Raw genomic sequence first — 25886 nt, forward strand, 5'->3', positions numbered from 1 at the left:
ACAAGGATTGAGTTCAATCAGATAACATTATAAACCAGTTCTAAACCTGTTTAGTCATCAAGCATGGTGACAAATAACATAACAAAGACATCCTGCTACAACAGGGCAACACTAACACACAAACGCTCAGATTTAAGATCAGGAACCCACTAAACCACACAAAGTATGTCAAAAACACAACCCACATCTCAGGAAAACGAGTACTACATGTCGTTTACAAGTTATACATTCATTCTGTGAAGCATTTGACTTTTTTTAATCATGGCTCGAGGGATTGCAAAGTCATTTGACTTTCTACTACTTAGTTCTGGACTGAAATATCTCGACAATCATTGCATGGAATGCTCTAATACTTTGGTGAAAACAAATAATATAAGAAACAGGGGGTGACGTTGAAACTATGGTCTCAACTCTCTTCCTTTTTCTTTCCTTTCAAAACCGTCTCGAAGTCAAACCAGTGATAGAGCCAGCCTGGTTAATCACCTATCATTGACACCAAATGTGGTAATGATGGTAACAGAGTTAGTGTTATAAGACCAGATCACACAAGCACAAACACTTGGACGGTTGATCAAGTGCCCTAAATTTGTATAAATTAATGTAGGCTATATCAGTGTAAACCCTTTTGTTGCACTCTGTGAATATCATATCAAGTGACTGACAAACAGATATCAAACTAACAAGATGTTTAAATAAATAAATAATTTACTTCACTGATATTAAGTCAGAAATGAGGTTCATCAGGGGGACAAGAGTATATCTTCTTAAAGATGTGTCTCATTTAAACCTCCCGTGTGACATCTGTCATGTTGTAACTGGAGGACACAAAGGTGGAGTTCAGAGAGGATTTACTATGCCCACCGCGATGGGAGGTGGAGTGGAGAGAAGATAGAGGGAGAGGTAGAGGGGTGAAGGTGACGATGCTTGGATACAAGGGCAAAGACTGTTAGGTCAGGCTATGAAGCAATGCAAAAACAGTGCACAGATAAACTAGACGCTGAGAAGACGTGAGACGTTAGACCACCACTTGTAGCTGAGACAACAAACGATCTGGCGAAGAGTGGAGGAAGAGCCGGTGTTGATATATTGGAGAAGTGATGAGCTGATTGCCGACAGGTGTGCAAGTGAAACAGGGAGCCCGGAGCCAGAGCGAGAGACAGACAGACGGACAGACAGACAGACAGACAGGGAAGCATAGGAAGTGGGAAACACAAGAAAACACTATGGCACGAGCGTGGCTGTGACAACTTCATGAGGTATTATGTTTCTCACAGAGGTGACAGTATAATGTGCTGAGAGCGTTGCAACACGATGCTGGCAGGTGAGGAGCCGTCTCCCACCTGTCTGTGACACTTCTGGTGTGCAGCGTGGGGTGCTTTCGCCTCTCTCTAGTTCTGTCTTACACTTGGAAAAGGTCTGTGTCGTAAAATTTAAGATTAATTGATCAAAATAATTGTCGATTCTTTACTAGCAACCGGTAGAGACTCCAGGAAAATACTGCTCCAAGCCAAGAGATACTCCATCATTGCGGTTTCCCCCCGTTTCCAGTCTTAGTGACTGTCTGACTGTCACTGTGTCTGATCTATCTATTCATTGTGTATTTTTCAGATGTTTAAAAATGTATTCAGTTGCCAGTCTTTGCCAGGTCTAGTTTTGTTAAGGTTTATCAGAAGTTAATTAGAAATTTAACAGACTCTATAATTACTGTTTAGCTAATGATTCTGAAAGAAATGACCTGGAAATACAGAATACGTCATATTTACCAGACGTCATATTATCACACATTTCAGCAAATCTTTTGTCATAAAACACAAAAACCAAATCTTAAAGTGAAAGAGCTCCATTGGTGTTTTCATATAAGTCCCTTCCTACTAACTCATACCTTTGCAACAGGTAGAACAAGTCCTGCATGGCTCCGCCCAGGCTGTTCATCACTGAGGTATTGACACAATAACTTTGACACGGATTCAAGGACAACATCAACACCTAAGGTACGGTACTCTTTTAACTCATAATTACATAATGTAAAGATAGACATCATATCTGTATTACAATATGAAGACCATATACTTGTAGGTCTACATATCTGCCACGAAAATTCATGTTTTCTGGTAAAGGTGGCATGTGACAGAATGGAGATGTGTGAACTGGGATAACCTGTCTGAGTTGGGAGAATAGTATTTTAAATATATTTGACCAACTTGTCTAGAATAAGAAGAGTTCATGTTTTATACAGTAACTCTTAACACTAACCCTAAAAATGAAACTAATCCAACCCGAACTATTAAATGGTCGCAAACGTTTATTGGATCAGTCTAAACATTGGTTTGAAAAATAGGTAGGATGTGATGAAAAGAGACATGACATGGGTGGTGCAAAGTAAATAGATTTCAGATTAGATAGATTCCTTAAACTCTTTTCAAAAGCTGAAGGCAGCAGTTTTATCTTCTCCCTGACAATCGAGCTTGACCAATTTTGTAGCTCTTCAGGTTCTCTCCCACATTTTTCCAGCTCTGTGCACGGCCTCTTCTCATCCTAGGAAATAAACACAAATATAGTAAGATACAGCACAAGATATGAATCACAAAGCAGATGGTTAATATACACTTCTGACAGCACACCTTGTAGTTAATTTAGGGGTACAAATTAAACAGGATACTCAACAAAATGTGTTATTGTGAGCATATGAAGAGAAGATTGAGTTACATGGTCGTGTGTGTGTGTGTGTGTGTGTGTGTGTGTGTGTGTGTGTGTCTCCACTGCATCAAATGTAGTTTTTAGAGCTTGAGTTCAACAGCACTGCTGGTATTATATATATATATATATATATATATATATATATATATATATATAGTGTATTAGTTGATGCTGAAAAGTGATGTTTTGATCATATCTAGTAAACAATCTATTTTCTTGGTGACAGCAGAACATTTAAACCCGACTCGGTCCGTTACAAATAAAAAAGAAGCATTTACACTCACTAGCCTGCAGTACCATTAACACACCTTCATGAATTTAGTTGACTTTAGGAGTTTTTGAGAAAACCTTTAATTAAACTAAAGAATAAATGAACTAATACAGTCTACCAGGTGATAAACTATAAATGTGTGTTTCTCTTCCTCAGACTATTCGACAGGTTGAGGAGTGATGTCTTTGGGGTTGGCTGCGTTGTGTCTCCTGCTCCCTGGAGCTCTGGGATTTGGGATATTGCCAGGAGACTCTTTGAGTCACCTGGAAATCACAGAGGGAGCAATTTTAAATGTCACTGTGAGAGTGTGCCATGATCTTGCCCAAGCTGAGGGGACAGACTTCACTTTTCCTGTAAGAATACCCTTCAATTAAGTTTTTTTCTTAACTAAAAATTAGTGATGTCTTTTAGTAATGTTCTGATTTGACTTTGTGTATTTAGGCACTGCCTTTCACTGCAGAGGCTGTCGCTGTGGCCTGCGGCACACCAGCGTCGGCCAAGAGTTTCCGCCAAGCCATTTTATTCATCACACTGAGGAATATACGGGTGGACCTCCGTCATGCCCTTAATGCAAGCTTCCACTTTGATGACGAAATGTTTGTTCAAGGAAGGAAAATCATCACTGAGGGAATAATAGTGATCAAAGCAAGCAACAAGCAAGAAAACTTTGAGGCAGCAAGGCAGAAAGTGGGAGAGATTTCACATCCTTTACAGGTATTTATCATTATTTTAAAGAGTATTACTAAGGCTGTTTTTAAAAGAAACTCAATGGATTATTAACCCTCATCTACTCTTGTTTACTTGAAGGACTTCTACAGTCACAGTAACTGGGTGGAACTGGGCAACACACTCCCAAACTCTAATTTGATCCGCTCAGACACCAGCATTGGTAACATAGCAGGTAAAGAAGTAATAATATGTGGTTAGTTTGGTATCAAAGAGGAATGCATTATGGGTGTGGAAGTAGGGAGTTTTTATTTCACAGAAGAAAACATAATTGAAAATGTTTTTTTGATGAACCTTTCCACAGATGAAAGCCGAGCGACGTGCCGCAACTGCGATGGAGACGACTGCACGAACAACATCTTGGAGGACATCATAGAGGAGAAGATACTGACATCTGGATATTTTGGTGTTGTGCCTGTAATCTCAACCAAACCAAAAGGTGATTAATTGTATTCAACCACTAAGGCTTCTGAAACTTACATTATGATTCACAAAAACGGCAATTCACGCACTTTCATCGCTCTTGTTTGGACCACACCCACCTCAGCTTTCATTTTGCCTTTTCATTATAAACTACACACCTGTAATTGCGTGACTGCATCTTGCACAGCGCAGTGACAAAGCACTCTAAACTGCCTCTGTGGTAGTTCCTGCTACAGTTGGTGTCTCCAGGAACACACTTTGCAATGATGACACACACACACACCCACAGACAGACTCACAAGTTGAAAACAATAGCAGCTTCGCTGTCGTCACAGAGTCACATGCTCTGTAGGGTACAAATTGTGTGGAAAGTTACAGATTTAATCTTTAAAGGTTCATTTAGTTTTATCATTACTCTATTCAATTCAATTTAGATTTCCTACAAAGTTATTGCATGCTGGTTTGCTCAACGATGTTTTCACTCATGTTGAAAATGTTTCAATTTTTTTTATTTTAGCTAAAAAACTGAGTTGATGAAAGTTGCAGAACAGTGATGACTTGTGGTGATGATGATGATGATGATGATGAGGAATAAATGATGTGCTACATTTGTACGTGTGCAACCCACCTCTTTTCAGGACAAGCTGTTTATTGGCTGTTTGGTGCCGACTGTAAATCACTTCAGCAGGCACATTCCTGGGTCTTTCCTTAACGGACAAAGATTTTGTTTCTGTCCATTCACACATATGAAAAACTTTTCTTTGCATTCTGAACTTTTCTAATGTTTTCAGGTAACACCTTGTTTCCCCTTCTCTTTTGCCCTGTTGTGTTTTCTGTGTATTTATCATCTCCCTCTCATAATCTTTTGTTGAAAAGGAAAATGCAGTCACGGAGGAGCAGTTGATCAAACAAGCGACATCGAACCTAAAGGTGGTATCAACAAAGACACTGTCAAAGCCAGCCACGGACACCTCCACACTAAGGCAGCAAATTTGGCGATGGCTGCCACCAGTGAGCTACTGGGGGACATTCGAAGTGCTGCTGGTGACAGACCATTCCTCCAGTATGAAACCCATTCTGCATGTTGCACTTATATACTGTACTCTATGCCTCCTTACAGTAAATATTATATCTCTTTGTTTCATCCATCTCTCTCCATCCCTCAGGATGTTGGGAATCTCCAAAGGATCCAGTAAAGCTCTTTGTTTCGTGATCGACACCACAAAAAGCATGAGCGATGACATTGAAGCAGTGAAGGCCGTCACTTCGTCTATAATCAACAGTGAAGTGGGAACAGATAACGAGCCCTCACTTTTCATTCTGGTACCTTTCAATGATCCAGGTAGGATTTGTACGATGCTACAAATGTTGTTGTTGTTGTAATAAAAAAAAGCATCATCAAGGTGTTTTCTCCACCTGAACTCCTAGGTTTTGGGCCACTGACGAAGACTACAGATCCAAACGTCTTCAAGACTGCCATTAGTGCACTATCAGCAGCCGGTGGAAGAGATGATGAGGAACTGAGTCTTTCAGGGCTGCAGGTGCTGTGCTGCATGGCTGTTACGACTTCAACATCTTGTTGATGGGTTAAACACTTTTAACTAAAACTGTCCTTGTTATTCCACACTCTCTTCCTCGTACAGCTGGCTTTAGCTAGCGCTCCTTCAAATTCTGAGATCTTCCTCTTCACGGATGCACCTGCTAAAGACAAACACCTGAAAAGCACAGTGATCGCACTCATAGAGCGGACACAAACAGTGGTGAGTATCTAGGTATGGACAAATGTTTAGTCATTATAGTATTGCTCACTTATCTTGTGAGCTTTTGCTTTTTTTACGTTTTGTTATTGATGATTAACTATATACAGTACACAAAGCTGGTTTGGGATGTGTTGTTGGTATAATCTTGTGGCAGGTTTCGAGGTGTTCACTAATCTAATTGAGTGTAGCCACAACTATGGGTAGGACTAAGACTGTTTCAATGACACCCACCTGAGTCTGTCTGATTCCTCTGAACCTGACAAAACATTGTAGAGCTGTAACGGTTAGTTGATTGACAGGAAACTCAAATAATTATATAATTGTAAACTGAATATTCTTTATGACGTCAGGCTCTGGGAAGGGATGGACATTGTAAAGACTAGTTGAGGAAATAATCGACAGATAATCATTATGTTATGGTGCTTTTTACTCACATTAATGGTTATTATAGGCCTTTCTGATTTGGTTGATTCCCCTTTTTTCTTACCAGGTGAACTTCATGATTTCCGGTTCAACGGTGATTAATCGTAGGAGACGGAGTAACCAGAAACAAACCAAGATATCAGCATCAGATGCTGAGCTGTACAGCGACCTGGCTCGGGCTTCAGGAGGTCTGGCTATTGAAGTCACAAAGAGTGAGCTCCTTGTGGCCACCAGCATCATAACAGATTCCTTCAGTCCCTTTCTGGTATTACCACAAAGATCTCACTCATGGATAGTTTTGTCAGTTCAAAGATTTCCGCTGTGTCATCTGTTAAATGTTAATCTTCTAGGTGACCCTTCTGCACGCAGCCAGGAGCCCAGGGAAGACGGATACTTTCTCTTTTATAGTTGATGCAACAGTAAAAAAACTTATAGTTTACATCACTGGGACCGCCATCACTTTCACTGTCGTAAGCCCCACAGGTAATACTGCCTCTGAATGAAATCTTCTCTCTTTATGATCGCGACAGTTAAGGCATTATGTGCATCATTTCATCATCAGTACGTCATCACCCAACACCCTGTTTAACACAATCTGCAGGATTTAGTGGAATTTGCTTGTTTGCTTTATGTACTGCATCAAGGGAACGTTTATATCTGCTAAAAATGGAGTAAAATCAATTTCAGTGGAATCGCTGTGATCGTAGGATTTAATACATTGTATTCATTCGCTCAGATTTTATTATTTCTATTTCTTGTCATAAAAATTATTAAATATAAATGTCCAATAAGTCGAAGGAATGTCATAAATAATGTCAGATATATGTTCAGAAAGAATTCATAGTATAGTATGTCATAAGGGATATGGCTACCATCACTTATTCAATAATTTGGAGTCTTTTCCAAATAATGTTAGAAAAAAAAGGATTAAATGTAACGCAGAACATCACATTGTTGACAAATGAATGAAATCACTATCAGCATGTCACATACATTATTAATGTAACTGTTTCCTGTGTTTTTATTTAAAGCGGTTTCTCAGCAAAGCACAGACCCCACTGGATCATTGATCACTGCATCCCAGTCAGTGGGGAACTTCCAGACTGTGCAGCTAAAAAACCAAGTTGGATTGTGGACAATACAGATGGTGTCAACTAATCCCTACACTCTGAAGGTCATAGGTGAGACTACTATGATTGAAACATTGTGATCACAAAATGAATGTTAGAGTTAAATGTCAAATTGTCAAACACTTTACTGTGTGACCAAATAGTACCTATTATGATAACGCTTATACCTACATATTATCAATGTTAGCATGCTAATGTTAGCATTTAGCTCAAGTGCTGCCTCACAGAGCTGCTAGCACGACTGTAGACTCTTAGTCTTCTTTCATCATTCTTTCTGAAAGCTAAAACATGAGTCTTAGGTTTCCTGACCATATTCTAAGCTATTTGAACGCCTTGTCATATTAACGAAGATAAAATGCAAACTATTGAACTACAGCTCATAAAAGTATTGACTTAAGTGATGGCACAATCATCTTCAATTTCATCCACCAACAGTAGGCCTCGTGGTAACCTATTTTATTTGGAATACAGATAGAAAACTCTAGTATTATGTTTCAGATTTGTAGGAAAAAAAACGTTAAAAGAAACTCTATATGGTCGCTTATTCTTTTTTCTTATGACTTTTTAATTGCAGGTCAGAGTCCTCTTGATTTCCTGCTCGACTTTGTGGAGGCTTCGCAGAGCCCGTTCACAGGATTTGATGTTCTTGACACGCGTCCTAGAGCAGGTAAGCAAAACTTTTAAGATGTAAATTTGATGACATACTGATGTTACATAACATCATCAAGTCAAACATGATACATTTAATTTTATTTCTAAAAGGTGTCAACGGTAGCCTGTTGGTGTCTTTAACGGGGAGCGACTCCGCTACGGTGACAGAAGTCGTTCTGGTTGAATCGTCGGGGCTGAGGGAGATTAAAGGAGTCGTGGAGCCATAAGGGAGTGGAAACTTCTTAGTTCACGTTGACAGGATGCCATTAGAGGAGTTTGTGGTGCGGGTGAAGGGGCAGAATGGCAACTCGACAATCTTTCAAAGGCAGTCATCCACCAGCTTCAGAGCCTCTAATCTGACTATCACTGTGAGTACCCATCCCAGACCACCACTGTGTCACAGGATCATGCCATCAAACATGAGAATCATGAGAGAAGATGCAGTAACTAAAAATGTAATTGTCCACCTAAATCATTTCTACTAACACCGACTCTTGTCTGACTCCCTCTGTATTTAGGCTGATTCAAATAGCAACTTGGTACCAGGAACACCATTTTCTGTGCCCTTCTCTGTGAAGACCAATGGAATAGGGGGAAACTTCACCATCCGAGCCACCAACAGCCAAGGTTTTGACTCGACGTCTCCAACCCATTTAATCCTGGGAACTGGAATGAGTGCTAACGATACAGTGACCCTCTCAGCTCCTCTTAACACCCCGTCTGGTACTGACGTCATCCTGACCATTGAGGCCGAGGACTCCGGGGGGCGAAGATACAAACTATATCGTGCTGCGTTTCTCGATCATTAACACGGTAATACTCCCACTGAAGAGTCACATTTATTAATACAAATCTTTGTTTTATATGTCTGTCATTTGTTACTGATTTATAGAGAACATTTTAATTTCCTTGAAAGAAAACTTTTCTTTATTTATTATTGTACTTTATCTTTCTTGTGTTGAAGTGTACATTTGCCTGTAGACACTTTTCAAATGTGTGCATGTTCAGCTGACCTGCTACACACTGACTAAATACTTACTTACTAAATATGTGTGTAAAATACAGATACCCCAAATGTGTACTTAAGTACAGGACTTGAGTAAAATGTACTTAGTGACATTCAATCCCTGGAAAACCTCTTTGAAATTATTTTAAAATCTCAAACTCATCAAATAAATTGTTATTTCTTCCTCACTGATGTAAAACTGACTATCTACTTTGTTCTTCTCCTCATAGGTGACCGATTTCACTCCGCCGGTGTGTGAGCTGCTCAACCTGAATTCCCCCTGCTTGGATGTCTGCAACGCATCGATGTGGCTGCTCTCTGCCCGGGTGACTGATGGGGCTGAAGGGACGGGTGTCGACCGCGTTGGTCTCAGTAAGGGCAACTGGGACTCTAACCACCAGCTTGGCCGTTGACAACGAGAACATAACGCTGGTGACCTACAGTTCGTCTTGCTGTTTCCCTGATGTGGAGCTGCTGGTTGAGGATCGAGTGGGTAATGTCGGCACCTGTTTCTACACTCGGTCTGTGTCCACCAAAGTCACTCAGTCGCCTCTTTTTGCTCTAAGCATAGTGGCATTAGGGCTCTATATACTGACATAACTGGGCATCCAGTAGTTCAACGCGGGCCAGACTCACGGAGTTCTGTTTATACTACATTGGGTGTCTGAGTATACGAATGTGTTCCAGACTGTCATACATTTTGGGCTGCACGCAGAAATAATAAAGTGGGCTTAAGTAGGAGATTATTTGCTAATTTACTATCCATTTATTATAAACTTAATAAGGCTATGTTGGCACTTTCTGAGCTTCATCTGCCCGCTTGTGTCCAAAAAAAACTAATTCAGCTTTACATCTCAAATAAAGGTTCTGGATATGTGGCATTTATCGCTGGTTGTTTAGGATTATTGCTGCTGTTTTAAAACCTGGTGTCTGTTGTGCTCTGCCTGCTGTTCAGTGGATATATTTCACTGAACAGCAGGAAGAGAAATGCTCATTGGAAAAAAATTGTTAAATAAAGGTCGACGGAGATGGTTAAAGACCAACTGGCATGTGATCATTTCTCATCAGGAATTGAACTTGAAGGGAAATGATGTAACAAACTGAAGAGGCTGACCATTTTAAAAAACACTGTTTTTTTATTGTTGTCATAATGTGTCTAATGAATAATGCTTTACAGAACACAACATTTTGCTTTTCACATTTTGCTACAAGTTCAACAATTTTTCCTCCTGCTTCCTTTTTATCGCTATTTACATTTTGAAAAGTTTTCAGAAAGACTAAGTGTGTGTGTGTGTGTGTGTGTGTGTGTGTATGTGTGTGTGTGTCATTTACCAAACCATTCTTTTTCAAGCATTTGATTTGCTACTTTTTAAATACTTGTCCTTTTCTGGCAGTATTGTTGAAAAAGTGATTACAGTGTTGACTTTATTCAGAACTTTAACCCAACCTGCACGTGTCCCTCTAACCTACAGCTCCCTCACTCCACTTGTGTACTCTTCTTATTCTTTACAAATGACTGTAAAGGTGTGAATATATTAAAAATATTTTTGCCGTAGCAATAAAGGTACATTATGTTAAAACTGGAATGTGGATTATGTAGGATGAAGCAACAATTACCCTAGATATGGATGTAATTTGTTTAAAATTTTTGGACCGTCAATTTGCATTTACAATGTCCACATTCATATTCTTACACAATGGTACCTTTTCAAGGAGCAACACTGTTGGAGTATTTAGGAGAGTGGTTCCTTGTCAAAACAAGGAAAATGTGTTTCTATAATAGTTATATAGATGGTTTTTCTGAAATGTTAGACCAGTTCTTCAGAAGGTGTTTTTCCTGCACGTCAGTCAGTGCCATTGGTGTACTGGGAAAGCTTATTCTCCAAGTCGCAGATTCTCTTCTCCTGAGACAAAACTGTGGCCTTCAGATTCTGAATCTCCTCCAACAACCTCCCAAGCAACTCAGGCTAGACAGAGAGGAGTGGAGAGAAGGAAAACAGAAGAAGAGAAGAAGAAAGGAAAAAAAGACAGTGACACGGAGGGGGAAATTAAGGATAAAGAAAAAGAGAGGAAAAATAGGTCAAGGACAGTGAGCAACTAGGAGAAATAAACCAAAACAAAGAAGGGAGCTTTGGGGAAAAAGTTGTGGGCAGGTACAAATAGAGGAGAGATAAACAGAAACGTGTTAAACAGAGAGACAGATGTTCATGAGCAACGATGCATTCAGATTATGGGCTGCAAAGCTTAAGAAGTAAATTGTTTTTTAAAAGCAAAATTAAAGCTACAAACATCAAGAGTAGGAAAGCTTTAGAAGCCTGTATTGTGAACACACATTAGAATACACTAATGTATACCAGATATTATATACTCTATACATATTTACATTATGTGAGCATGTGGTAATATAATGCATGCCACATCTTACCGGCAGACTGTTGGTGTCCAAAGTGGACGTGCTGCGTCGGGTGGTGGGTCTGGAGTCCAGCATGTTCTTTTTTGACACTTTGAACTCTCGGCTCTTGGGAGCCACATAGCCCCCCCTCATGGACACCAAAAGTGGATCTTCGTCGCGGCCGCTGAGCCACTCTTCAGGCTCCATGGCGGGCTCGGGCCCCACTGTGTCCGGATACAGGTCGTCTTGGAAGAGGTCGGACTGCGGAAGACAGTTGGCGAGGTGAATAAAAAAGAGACGGATGTGGTTTTGTTTTGAAATGTAATTGTTTTTATAGGATTAATAAAAATTATTTCTATCTATTTCTGTCTTTCTTTCTTTCTAAGAGGATGAGAAGATGAGAAGATGAGAACAGAGCAGAGTGGGAAAGAGTGAATGAGCTGATTCTGAATTATTTAAATGTCCATTGGTGGAATAACTATTTTGATCCTTCACTGAAGTAAAAGTATAAATACCATACTATAAGAAATACTCCACAACTATAAATCCTGTATTCCTAAAATAACTTATATAAAAGTACAGAAATTATTATTATTAGAAGACAATTATTTATGCATTGACACAAGCAGACCTGTAATGCTGTAATGCTGATCACATGTTTTGAATGAAAATATAAATCTGAAAATGAACTAGTAATTATAGCTTTGTGGAAACAAATTGTACAAGTGGAGTGAAAAGTTTCCCTCTGAAATGTAGTGGAACGTTAATACCTAAACATCATACTTAAATAAATGTACTTAGTTACCTTCCAGCACTGTTATAAGTCAAAAGCTTGCAGAGCATGACGAGGCTTACTTTTCTGGGCACTGTCATTGTGATGGGCTCACACTTCTTGTCAAGGAGCTTGAATAACCTAAGAGGACAAGTGACGAGACGAGTCAGAGCAGAGAGAAAAGAGACCCATCAGTTGTCACCTTACATTCGTTAGTGTAAAGTGTCAGAGTCTCATTCACTCTGAGATACCGTTGAGTAATGCTTAGAGAGAGTGTGTTAGGTATTTAATAGTGAGACTTGATCAAACTGAAATGTCAAATATGTATTCTTGTACTCGATGGACAATTAATGGATCCTATCTTCACTGATTAATGAAAATAAATAACATATCCATAATTGTAAATGCCATCAACCTTTACTGTTGAGGGTGATATATTGTCAAAACCAATGCCTAAAACACAAAAAGGACAACAAAAGGCTGTTAAGAGGGCAGATGGTGAGCACTTTGAGCTTCACCACTCTCATGCAACATCTGTAGCCTTTACATCCCAATCAACAAATGCAAACTCATTTCATGAAACAATGCTGCAAAGCTGTAATCTCGGGTGATGTAGTGCATGATCAGTGTCTTACCTAGCGATCTCACATTTGGTGACGTCAACGCCTCTCTTAGGCATGAAGCCCATCCCTCTTTGGGGCTCCTTACTGCTGAAGGTGCTGAGGTAGTGCACGTACGGCGGCTCATCTGTGATCTCAAAGTAACGGATACTGCTGTCCCCCTACAAACAAACACACATATAAAACATGCCAAAAATGTATCATTATTAAGGCTGAAAATACAATTGATATGCACACATTTATGTACTTATTATACAGTACGTTTACAAACCAAATGATGAACCAATAAGCTTGTTTCTGTACCTTTCCACAGAGGTAGACCATGCTGGCGTCTGCATCATAATATGGTAACAACACTCCATTACTTGTGTCCAACTCCAACAGTGCAATGGGTTCCTCAAAATTTGTCTGTGGAGAGTAAAAGTAATGAATTGTTGCGTAGATGCATGTTAGTGAATGTATATTTCTGCTCCTTGTGATGTGCATGAACAACATGGGAAATGTAATTGTTTGTTACCGGGTCCCAGAGTCCGAGCTCTCTCTGGCTCATCCTGGTGAATCCTGTTGTGAAGATGTTTCCGTCTCTGGTGAAGATGGCTCTCATTGGCCGGATCCCCTCATGTGGAGCCAGACGTTCCTGTTGGTTGGCGGAGGGTCAGACTTCACTACGAGTCAAAGCTATGAGCTAGTTCACTGTTCATCTTTGTAAACCTTTGTTTCAGGAGATTTAGGGATTCACTTCAGGTCAGCTGACAGCATAGATTATTTTGTTTATGTTAACCGGGAAAATAAGATTTAATGTTGTCATGGTTTTGTGTCTCCCTGTGTCCTGAGGTCCCGTCCCTCTAACTTCAAGTTGAAGAATCGAGATGTAGCTCACTGAGCAGTTTCACACAAAACGAAATGGTACTGCGACAAACCTACGACTTTCTTGACTTGGAAAATAATCTTTTAAATTGACAAACATCATATTTGTAATTCATGGCACAATTCAAATGGGATCAAAAATGATTTGTCTCTCGCGGTTGATACCGTACATGCTGTATATTTTTCCGAAAATAAAGTCCCATGGGGGACACTGGAAGGGGAGGGACTTCCGCTCTTAATTTAACAGACAGATGTCTCAAGAAAGCGATTTGTTTTCAAAATTTCGAATTTTTACTTCAATGGGTCTTTTCCCGTATAAGTAAAAATACATATAATATACAATATAATAATAAAGTGTTGATAAAGATCTTGGAATGTTATTGTATTAGAATGAATTACACTGTCAGGCATATATTTATTAGTATTTTCTACTCACGCACCGCAACCACCTCCCTCTTGCGGGGGTCGCAGACACGCAGACGTCGGTCCTTAGAGGTGGTGCAAAACAAGCTGCCGTTTCGGTTCCAACTGATGCTGTAGATGAGGTCTGGGTGGTCGTCCATGGAGATGAGGGGCTCGCCGGTCCCCACGTTCCAGATTATAATCAGGTTATCACTGCCTGGGGTCAGAGCAAAAGATGGACATCTGAATGTACTCACACTGTTACATGAAGTGTGTGTGTGTGTGTGTGTGTGTGTGTGTGTGTGTGTGTGTGTGTGTGTGTGTGTGTGTGTGTGTGTGTGTGTGTGTGTGTGTGTGTGTGTGTGTCCTACCCGCAGTGAGTAGTATGTTGCGTGCGGTCGGGTGCCAGGTGACAATGCCAACACGTTTGGAGTGTCCCTCCAGGACGACGACGGGGTCGGAGAGGGGGCGGGTCAGTGAGTGATCTGGGATCTGCCACACCTGGAGAGATGGGATGGAGAAAAGTATTATAATTGAAATTCCACATTGTTTTTAAATTGAAGTGAAGAATTTAATTTGAGTACAAAAAAAGCCTTCACACTTCTAGAGTTTGACATTCTACAGCATATCAAGATGATATATATCAGAGTGCAGTATTTCTACCGCATTAATTTTACACTACACTTCTATACAAACATCACCCACACGTCACAGAGGATAGTTAAATAGCCCCATCTTTCATTGTCCGTTAAACTCAGCACACTGCCATAGATTTACTGCTTAATCATTTTAATTGGTTCATAAATGTACAACCGATGACACCCACACACTAAAGTCCACACCTGTGTGCGACTCCAATAGGCTGCTCACTAAGGCTTCTGCTCTAAAAACTGTGATCAACACTTATTTATAATTATACATTCAGTGTGCATGTCAAAAATACAATAGTGGGTGTACTTTATTAATATTTAAACAATCAATCCATTCATTTTCAAACATTTAAAGAAAGTCTCTTTCTTGCCTCCCCCAAGTTTTCTATTCAGATTGTTGTTTTGTCTTTCTGTAAGCAGAGTTAAGGAAAACTGCTGGACTGTTCATGAAGCTTGGTGGAAGAGTGTAGCATGAGCCAAGGAAGAACCCAATAAATGTTGGAGCGGATTTGAATCACAGGGTGGTACACACATTTTGTTTCACTTATGGAAAGGGCCGTGGCGGAGGCCTGCGCTCTCCGAGTGCCATTCTAGTTTTAAAGTTTTTCCTGAAATGGTCTAAGTTAAAGAAATTTGGGTTTAAATCATACCAGAATCTTCCTTTAATTGTAGAATACACACAAACACAAACAACAAAAGTGACCCTTTTAACTTACACTACAGAGCAGGTGATTGGTTAATCAAATACACAAATACATACACACACACAACAAATACACACACACACACTCTAATGAGATTTATCAGATGACACAATGATCCGTCGTTGTGAACTGAAGACAATGACATCACAGTTATGACCTTTCTGCTCCATAGCAGCAACCCTGCCAAAACTGGACAGCTGCAACTGTCCCCCCTGTGTGCTGGACAAAAACAAAGCATACACACACACACACACACACACACACACACACACACACACACACACACAGCATCCCAGCAGCTGTTGCCATAGGAGGAGCAGCGATTCAATGATGCGATCGCACAAAGATTCCTGGGATATAGTTGTGAACAAGTGTGGACAAATCTGTCCTCAGTGGCAACTGTGCTGATGCACAGATACATGCTGAGTCAACAGACATGTTGTCATAATACAGACAAAAATGTTGTATAATTGACACATGTTGACATACTGCATATTTGTACACACACACACACTGGTGAGTCAAATGTTATCATAAAATATAACATATTATTTATGTTAATTACGGAAGGAGACTAGGTATCTGTGATGGATATTTATGTAATTTCATGTCTTAACGATTAATCGAGAAATGTATTTTTAGTCTCAGCCCTAATCTAGATCACCAAACAAAATGTGTTACATCCCAGACACGAAACCTACTTTTGGAGAGCTTGGGCTTGTGTTTGTATCTTATCACTGCCATGATAAGTTCTCCAATAATATCATTTTCTGTTAAACCCTATGGAATAAAATTATGTTTATAATGGCAGGATGTTAGAAAATACTGTACACAATCTGGGAATTCAATCCTAGTTGCCATACAGGGATTTTACAATCAGTTAATGTGTCACTCTGCAAGTTATTTGAATGAATAATAATACATAGTTATAATATTTGATCTATCTGTATCACCTTCTGCAGTCCAGGCCTCACAGTGACCCCTGCTGACTGATCGCAGTCATGAGCTTCAGGGCCACAGATTCCTGCAGTGAATCTAATAACTGTAAAACTTTACATCTTTTACATTTAAGATGGAACTACAACATGCATTAACAATCAGATTTCAATTTAAACTTCAGTGTCAGACTTGTAATGAAATGCTGTCCAAGTAAAAGGCAAGAACACATGGACGATAAATCAGAGTCTCTAAAGTGACGTGATTTTAACAGATTATTTCCTGTAGGTGTGAGGTAACAGCAGGACATAATCACCATTACAAACTGTTCTCGACAGTGTGTGTGTGTGTGTGTGTGTGTGTGTGTGTGTTTTCTGGTCTTACATAAGGACTCTGAAAGATTATCAAACCACTTAACGTAGGCACAGGAAAATAGAGAACGGAGAGTGTCGGGAAGATGTCACACTGTAGATCCCCCCCCCCCCCCCCCCACACACACACACACACACAGACAATTTATAAGTGCTATTATACTCTGCCTAATTTATATATATATATACACACACAAACACAAAGAAAAAGGGAACGGTTGGGTCAGCAGGAGTAGCAGAAGCGTTACAATGACGAAGGTTGGTTGCCGACAGACAGAGGTACCGACTCGCCAGGGACAAAATATGACGAGCAGATTTCTGAAGAGATGACAGGCGATGACTGTTATCTGAGTCACCGAACAACAAACTCCTCCGCATGCATTTGCAGATTCTCTCTCCCACTCAGAACTTGTTTCTAAACATTAACCCACACACACACAACCGACAAACCCACCCACCCACACACACCCTACACACACACCCACCCACCCACACACACCCACACACACACCCACACACAACCACACACACACACACACACACACACACACACACACACACACACACACACACACACACACACACACACTGTTGTTACCATTGCAGTACAGTCCTCCGAGCAGCTGGCCAGGATGTTGTCGTCATGAGGGCACCAGTCGATATCGAGGACAGGTCCAGAGTGGCCGTTCACCAGCGGGTAGTTCTTATCCACTCGACCTGACTGCAACACACAGCAACAGTGACACACAGGACTGAGTTAGGAGTATTTACAATAACTTACCATCATCCATTCCTCGTAAAACAGTGGTAAGCGTTGATTTATCGGTCAAGAAACATGAAGAAATGTAAGTTAAAACCAGGCTAAATGTTTTTTAGACATGTAAAGTTACATCATTTCAGTTACTTTATTTCAATGTGAAACAGTTCCAAACTACGTACATTTAGTAGCTACTTCCTGGCTTTTGATCACATTACATATCCTCCTCTGCGGATGAAGTTTGCTTAGTTGGAATTATAGATGTTCGAATATCTTTTCTTGTCCAAATGGACCTTGTGGTAAACCACAACAGCTTCATGTGCTGTTGAAGATCATGTGATAAAAAATGGACCTTGTGGTGAGATTATTGGTCTAAGCTACAGTAGCCTATATGTTGAAATAGAGTCATTGGAATCCTGTTGAAACAACAATGATCCTGTTAGCGGGTCACAGGGCAAAACATTGCTGTTGGGCTCCTATTAACCCCCCACCTCTTGCCCTCAGCTGACTATACATGGAAGGTTTGTTAACAGGGAATATGCACCATGTGAGCACAGTAGTCCATACCCGTGTTAAATTACGTTTTGACACAGGGTCCCTCTATACCAGAGGGTACAACATTAGGTAATAATGTAGGGCCTGCATTAGTAGGTATTTTACTGTAGAGGTACCCTGTTGTTGTAAACCAGAACAACTGTGACAGACAAAACCTTCCCAAAAACGTGTAGCATCATGGTGAACTTACAATATTAAACTCATGATGTCACGTCCAAGTTATTCCATGTCTTCTGGTTCCTATCGTGTGAACATGTGTATCAACTTATGCGATATCTCTCCCTCCGCACACATACAACACACACCCTAAGAGACGTGTATTTATAGCTGAGCGACGAGGCGTTGAAAGGGGAGTTTTTCTTTTGGCCTGTTGGGGACCCGGAGGGGGAGATGGAGGACGAGAGCACGTTGGTGTGTATTAATAGCATGTCTGTCACATCACATCACATCCATACCCCCGTGTCGCCAAAAAGCTCTTTGTAACTAATTATCACTGCTGACATGCTGATGAATCTCAGCAGTGAAGACCTTGACCCATGAAATTTCAAAATTATTTATCTCAAAAAGTGAATTTTATTTTGCTTATTTCACTCTCTAGTCCAATTATAACTATACCATAAATCTTGTGGGTTGAAGTCATTTAAAACATAAACATTCTTTACAGGTTCTGAATACCAATATTATATAATAATGCAAAACATTGCAGTATTTTTCTGACAAGTCAATAAACTTCTTTTAAATTCTTGTAATGCTGCACTGTGATTGGCAGTTGGTGTTAGCAGGCCTGAGACCTGCTGCGTGGAAATTGCAACAGACTTGGCTGATTATAGCGGCGTGACGGCGTCGGTAGTTATTTGGAGAGTTACACCCTGAGCTGTGATCTGCAGCTAACTGGACGGACTGTAAAACTGCTCTCAAAAAGACGCAGGTTTTTTTAAACACGTAACACATTTTACTGCAGTATCAGCGACTCATAGACCTTCAAATTAGCAGACGGAAATAAAGCTGGAGATGCATCACTCACAGAAAACTAAATAAATCAATCTCCAAGCAGGCGCTAACAGGGAGCCCACAAGGAAAAAGAAAGAGAGCAAGACCTACTACCTGGAGAAGAAGTACAGAGCAAGAGATTGTTTGTTTGTTTGTTTGTAAGTGAGTAAGTAAGTAAGTAAGTAGTTAGTTAGTTAGTTAGTTAGTTAGTTAGTTAGTTAGTTAGTTAGTTAGTTGGTTAGTAAGTAAGTAAGTAAGTAAGTAAGTAAGTAATTAAGTTAGTTAGTTAGTTAGTTAGTTAGTTGGTTAGTAAGTAAGTAAGTAAGTAAGTAGTAAGTTAGTTAGTTAGTTAGTTAGTTAGTTAGTTAGTTAGTTAGTTAGTTAGTTAGTTAGTTGGTTAGTAAGTAAGTAAGTCAGTTAGTTAGTTAGTTAGTTAGTTAGTTAGTTAGTAAGTAAGTAATTAAGTTAGTTAGTTAGTTAGTTAGTTAGTTAGTTAGTTAGTTAGTAAGTAATTAAGTAATTAAGTTAGTTAGTTAGTTAGTAAGTAAGTAAGCATTATTGAATCAACTACAGCAGTTAAATATGGATTTTAGATCACCGTTTTTATCATATCAGAATAAAATGTTATATTAATTCTATTTTAGCCTTGCATAAAGTACAGTACCAGTAATCTCTTTTACTTAAATTGGATCACTGGAGTATCTAACATGATAATAATAATACTATCTCCCCCCACATTAAAATATTGACGCAAGTTTAGTTTTGTCTTTCTGTTATCCATCATTTATTTTAAGGCGATGTTGTTGTCATCATCACGAGGCTCCACGACATCTTTAAATGTTTGATCTGTTGTTTGTCCTGGCACTGTTCTTCTGTTTCAGCTATTATGCCGTCCTTCCAGGCTTTTCCCCAACATGACAGCTAGAAACTAATTGTATATCCTCTGATATTAAAAGTAAGACAAAATCAAACTTAATAAAAAAAACCTATTATAGCGAAAACAACCATCGCACTTCTGATGCCGGGACGTGGCACTGATCAGCTTTGGCAAAGAGGCTTGTTTTCTGTTTTCCTGCGATTTTTAAGAATTACATTTCAATTATAGTAAGATTAGACACTATTTGACCTCAGTACAGAGCTGCCTGCCGAAGGCTTATGTCATGCAACATCGATCCCATCATAGCTACTTATAGCTAAACATTACAGAACTTTTGGTTGCTGAGAAGAGCCTCCAAACAGGACTGAAGCTAAGTTAAGGAATCTGATGCCACATCTGGACAAAACTGAGAACTTAGTGTAATATGTTTGTAGTTCATTACACTGTACCGTAAATTGTCAAGGATATATGATTATTTTAATGTCTGTCTAATGTTCCTATAAGATTAGCTCACCCTCCTTACTATTACTGTCTTTACTACATGGATATCATATACTTCTGGCCGCACTGATTCCAGTATTCAACATGGCATTGCAATGCTTAACCATGATAAGCTGAGCAATAAAGGTTACGGACTGTCCCTTTAGTAAAAAACGTAGCAAGATATCTTTACTTGTCTTCCTCTTTCCCTGTAAAGTTCTCCCTCTCTTATTGTTTTGCCTGACCTTTGTACTACAAAGACCACCCCTGCTTATAACATCGGAGATGGGCGACCCAGGAGGTTGATTGAAAGGACTACAGTTTTCTTTCAAAATACTGACAAACACGTAATAAAAGAACAATTTGAAAATGTATATCTGTTCACAGCGTGCACAAACAACAACCTACACACACTCAAATCACATCCAAACAGGAAGAAACACCTTGTAGGCTGATCTTATTTTGTTGCCATGTGCCAGCAGTGAAGTCTACAGGTTAGTGGCTCTGTGAGGCTGTCTTTAGTGGTGCTTTGAGCTAAATGCTAACATCAGCATGCTAACATTCTCACAATGGCACTGCTTATATGCCGATGTTGAGCAGGTATAATGTTTATCATGTTCACCATCATAGGTAATAAGCACTGAACACACAGTACAGTGGGATGTCATCAGTTTTGCAGGCATTTAACCAAAATACTAACAAAAATGATTTTGAAATGAAATTTTGACTGGATGATAGTGCCAGAGGGAAAGTCAGAGGATCACCAAAGTCTCTAGGATTCATCCTGTGGAGACCATGAATAGCTATATAAAATGTAATGTCTATCCGTCCATTACTAGCTGAGATATTTAAGTGGTTGACAGACAGAACAACATGTCATCCATAGAGCCAGTGTGGCATAAAAAGATATAATCTTTCCCAAAACAAATCTTATTACTCGCACAATAAGATCGACATTCACTCTGCAGCAAAATAAGGTCATACATTTTTTTTTATTCTGTGATGTTCTCCTCTGTTATGAGGCATATTTAATTTTCTATATAACTTATTGCAACACCAACATCTTTGTGTGGATGGACAAATCCAAACAAAAAGTATAGAAAATATAGGTAGAGGATTCATTTAAATATTAAGTACCACAAGCACATACACTGCTCTGTAAAGCATGTACATGTTCAGGTTTCACGTGAACACTGAACTCATGGACACTCTGTTGTGTTTCCACTCTCTGCAGCCCAGAAGTGTTTCCCTCTTTGACCTTACTGACCTTAGAGAGGGGCAGTACCAGGAACGCTCCTCCTCCGCTGGATTCGACGATGACCGCCAGGAACTTTGGGTTGACGGCGCAGAAGGAGCTGTCCCACGTCACCTTGGAAACACGGATGTCATCGTAACCCTGCTCAGCCTTGACCGTCTGGCCAAAGACGTGGCGAAACTTACTCTGCCGCACGATGCTGCGACTCATGGCTGAGGCGAGTGGAGGAAGGGAGGAGGAAGTAAAGATGAAGAAACAAGAGGGAGGATGAGCAGAGAGGGAAGTAAGACAGAAAGAGAGAAATGGGAGGAGAGATGATAAGAAGTTAACTAAATATGTCAGCATCATCACCTATGACACCAAAATTAACTTTTCCATGTTGAGCCTTTGAAAGAGTTTGTTAACATCCTTTCACCCCTCTCTGTAATCTGTACTTTTCATGCTCTACCTCTTCTTCCACAGTATTTAGGCTGTCACTGTCTTTGTCAAACAAGCAGCTGTTGAACAGTGTTTATAAATGTGTTCTTGCTGAACAGTAACGCACTTTATGTTTTGTTATGAGCAGATTTCTGCTCATTTGGCTGTCATTTGTTTTCAAGGGTGAAGATGACTCAGTACCTCTGTGATGCATTCAAGCTTTATATTTTGAAAGGGCAGTTTACTCACCTTTGGTATTTATTTTTGATCCAATTGAAAGTCACATAAAATAGATCCACTGTCCCAAACACCGTGAAACTGACTTATAAGGCCGACATCCATACTGAATAACCTTAATACATTTTAAAGGCCCCAAAAACCTGTTTTTGATCATTTAGCCTCTTGCTATGAGTGATGGACTCCATACACTGTCAAAGTTACAATAATTAGCAACAATTAACATTTTTGCTAATGCCACTGGTTTGAAGTTAGAAAAGTGTGATTTCACTTACATCCATGCTCCAATCAGGACTTACTAACATTTCAATCAGAATCTGATGACAGTAGGCAGGTTTATAATGTTAATGTCAAGTCACACATACGCATTCCTGATAAGATGAGATGTTGCTTGTTAAACTCACAATACGTAATACCTAACTATGTGTTTTTTTACTTTGATGTTGCACATTTAGTCATGAATATTTGATGTTGTAAAGAAATACTTTGAATTCAAGGCAAAGTTTCAGGTTCTTTAAATAACATCTTTCATTTCTCTGAATAATGATCTCTATAATATGTTTGTTGACTGACTACTTGCTGTTGTGCGGCTGCCCCAGGCACCTGGCCAGAGGGACGGTAATCCTCCAAAACACAGAAGATATTCTATAACAGTGCCTGCCATCAGTGCAGATATTTATAGTTGATTGTGCCCCCCAAAAACTATGTGATGGCCAAACATCAAAGACAAACACTAAGACACAGAGAACAGATAAAAGGCAGGGTGAGAACCTAATGTATGACGGATACAAACATAGCACATAAACTACATCCAATCACACCCATGTGATACAATCCCTATGGAAAAGGTAGTTTAAAACTCATCTAACATACACTCACAGACAGCAGTGGCTTACATAGGGCCAAAACTAAAAACCCAAATTTAGAAATAGGCCTGCATCAGTCCCTGAAGACTTCTAATAAAGGCAGCAGAGTTCTTCCTCTTGTTTAGTGGATGATCATAAACCCACACTGTCTGGCTCTTCACAGTCAAAATATAACCATAAGGAGCAACAACTACGGTCACAGTCTGGCTCTTTTTCTGTGGACATTTGTCAAATTATCAGGCCTGTCGTGAAGTAAACATAAAGTGTCGACAGTTATGATATCTGACTTTCAACCTCAAACCAAACCTAAAGACTGTGGGATGCATGACTCAACCAGACTGATGGGAGGACAGAAGCTCTTGTTTCTTTCCTGGAAGCTCTCCGTTATCAAGAGATTTACATTCCAGCGACCACTTCAGTCGGGCCAGCTGCGGGCCAGTTCATGGCGGGCACCATATCATACATGCTTATATATTGTGCATTGATACTGTGTCAGAGACTTGTAACAATAGCATATCAATTCTGTGTTTGTTTCCCCACATATGATGCTCCGTGGCCTAAATCAAAACTACTTTTTTAATAATCTGTATTTATTTACAAACATATGACAAAAGCATAAACCCTAAAAGCATTTAGGCATATGCTTTGGGAAACCTTTGGCAGAATTAGTATTGTTTATTTGCACATATACAAAAAGACAGTAAGACTTTAAGAAAAAGTTGTGCAGGAGATACTTCCTATTAGAGATAAATACTCATACTTAAAAAAGTAATAAATATGTAATGGAATTTATAGTACATTAAAACCTTCCACAGGCTCCTTTAATTCTGCCTCAGGTTAATGAGACAGCCCTCTTCTGTCGCGCATGGCTCTGGAGAGTCGACACAGAGCGAAAGAATGACACTGCCACTTTCCTAATATAGACATGACAAACTGCACTGTCCCACCCGGGCCAGCCGCTCCTCCCACCCGCCAGCATGATCCTAAATAGTCCCAGAATGAAGCCAGTTTTGCATTATCGTTAACTAACTGGACCGTATATGTAAACTCTGCCTATACAAACACACATAAACACGGGGACATAGGCTGGCACAGGAGATATGAGGGAGGGAGAGAGAGAGGGGGGGGGGGGGGTTAGTAATATAGCCTACAACGTGCTCCTTAAAGTAGCCCACAGCTGCCATGCACGACTCAAGATCTGCTACGTTCACAGGGAAAGTGCATAATCACAATGAACCGACTGTGTCTTCTATTATTTTTAAGATTTCCAAAAGGTGGGGACGCACTGAGTCCTCTCCAACAGTGCAGTAGAGAAGCTGACGCACCTCGCACCCCACTGCAGCGCCGACACTGACACACATATTAGGAAAAGACATGACAGCTCACCTCAGGTTTTTGGGGAGACCCCTTTTCCCTGGATAACTCTCACGGTTTCTGTTGCGTAGTCTCTCCACCTTCTGCTGCTTTTATTCCTTTGAATGATATTCCCTGCGATCCGGTTTCCTGGAGTTTCTGAGGAGACGCACTGGACAACTGCGTGACGCTCCTCGGCAGGGAAAGAGAGAGTACCGGGGCAGAGCAGGGAGAGTGAGGGGAGAGAGGAGGGTGTGGGTGGGTGGGTGCTGCCGTCTATTTTGGAACAGGCTCTGTCAGTGCGGGGAAACGTGACTCGCGCCGGTTACAGGGGGCCAGCGCGTCCCCGGGGGTCAGTGTCACAACTGTGACTTAAAGGACAGCGGGACATTAAACAAACACACGTAATAAAACGGCAAACATGCGAGATGACTCCCATGCTGCCTTCAAGTGCTCCATGTTAACTCCTGCAACTAAGTTTTTTTCTATGAGCACAGAACACTTTTTTTTTTTTTTTTAAGTTGACCACCTGTGGAAACTTGCTGGTTTTCATAGGATTTAAATAAATAAAAAGACATGTTGGATTATCCCAAGTTTGTGTCATTCATGTTTTTCTAAACAAAAACTCTAAACTCATTACACACTTCTCTGTACCAACATGCAGCTCAGCACAATGCTTAATGTCATTATCTCAAACGCACTAATGCAGCACTTCATACACATCTCAGGATCAACTCTTGTATCCCAACAGATATTTGCCTCCCAAAAACAAAACGTTGTCACTAACAAAATGACCTAAAAACAGTTTGTTTGCAAGATATTCACCAGACTTAATGACTTTCTTCACTATAACTACATTTGGGTTTAACTATTATAATATATACAAACACTTTTCCTACAGGCTTTACCTGCAGTTTTCCACAACAAAGTGTATTCATGTAAAACCTTTTCATTGAAACTACTTTCTATCTGAAAACTTAAATGTAGTTATTTAAGTAACAGATTACACTCACTTCATAGAATGAAAAACAATCACGATGCTGTACGACATGGTGAAAGTTAACCAAAGAAGAAACAAGGAAGTGTAAACACATTCACTGTGAATGTGTTCTGACATGGCTACATGTATGCAGAAACGAACTGGTCCCATCTATATAAATGTAATGACTTTCTACTTTTAATATTTCTTTAAATCCTAGCAAACTGAATATCTTAGGGGTTTTAATTGTTAATAAAAAAACAAAGTAAATTGAAGATGTGGAAAATTGTGGATTTTTTCACCATCTTTGGACATTTTT

General features: G+C 39.9%; 1 protein-coding gene and 1 pseudogene across 2 annotated transcripts; one reads left to right on the plus strand and one right to left on the minus strand.

Moving 5' to 3' along the window:
- Positions 1–1026: 1026 nt before the first annotated feature.
- Positions 1027–10211, plus strand: LOC115019039 (von Willebrand factor A domain-containing protein 7-like; annotated as a pseudogene).
- On the minus strand, positions 10198–24835 carry coro6 (coronin 6). 2 transcript variants are annotated; one of them, XM_029448365.1, is made up of 11 exons: positions 24622–24835; positions 21728–21927; positions 17400–17522; positions 14512–14641; positions 14179–14357; positions 13389–13508; positions 13175–13279; positions 12887–13032; positions 12335–12392; positions 11513–11740; positions 10198–11216 (listed from the first exon to the last, which is right to left on the minus strand). In XM_029448365.1, the coding sequence occupies exons 2-11, from the start codon at positions 21923–21925 to the stop codon at positions 11136–11138; spliced, it is 1368 nt and encodes a 455-aa protein (XP_029304225.1). In that variant the 5' UTR covers positions 21926–21927; positions 24622–24835; the 3' UTR covers positions 10198–11135. The 2 variants fall into 2 exon arrangements, with proteins under 2 accessions (XP_029304225.1, XP_029304224.1); XM_029448364.1 differs by having other exon boundaries at positions 10198–11054; positions 24622–24832.
- Positions 24836–25886: the final 1051 nt, after the last annotated feature.

Source organism: Cottoperca gobio, chromosome 14 (genome assembly GCF_900634415.1).
Source record: "Cottoperca gobio chromosome 14, fCotGob3.1, whole genome shotgun sequence".
NCBI lineage: Eukaryota > Metazoa > Chordata > Actinopteri > Perciformes > Bovichtidae > Cottoperca > Cottoperca gobio.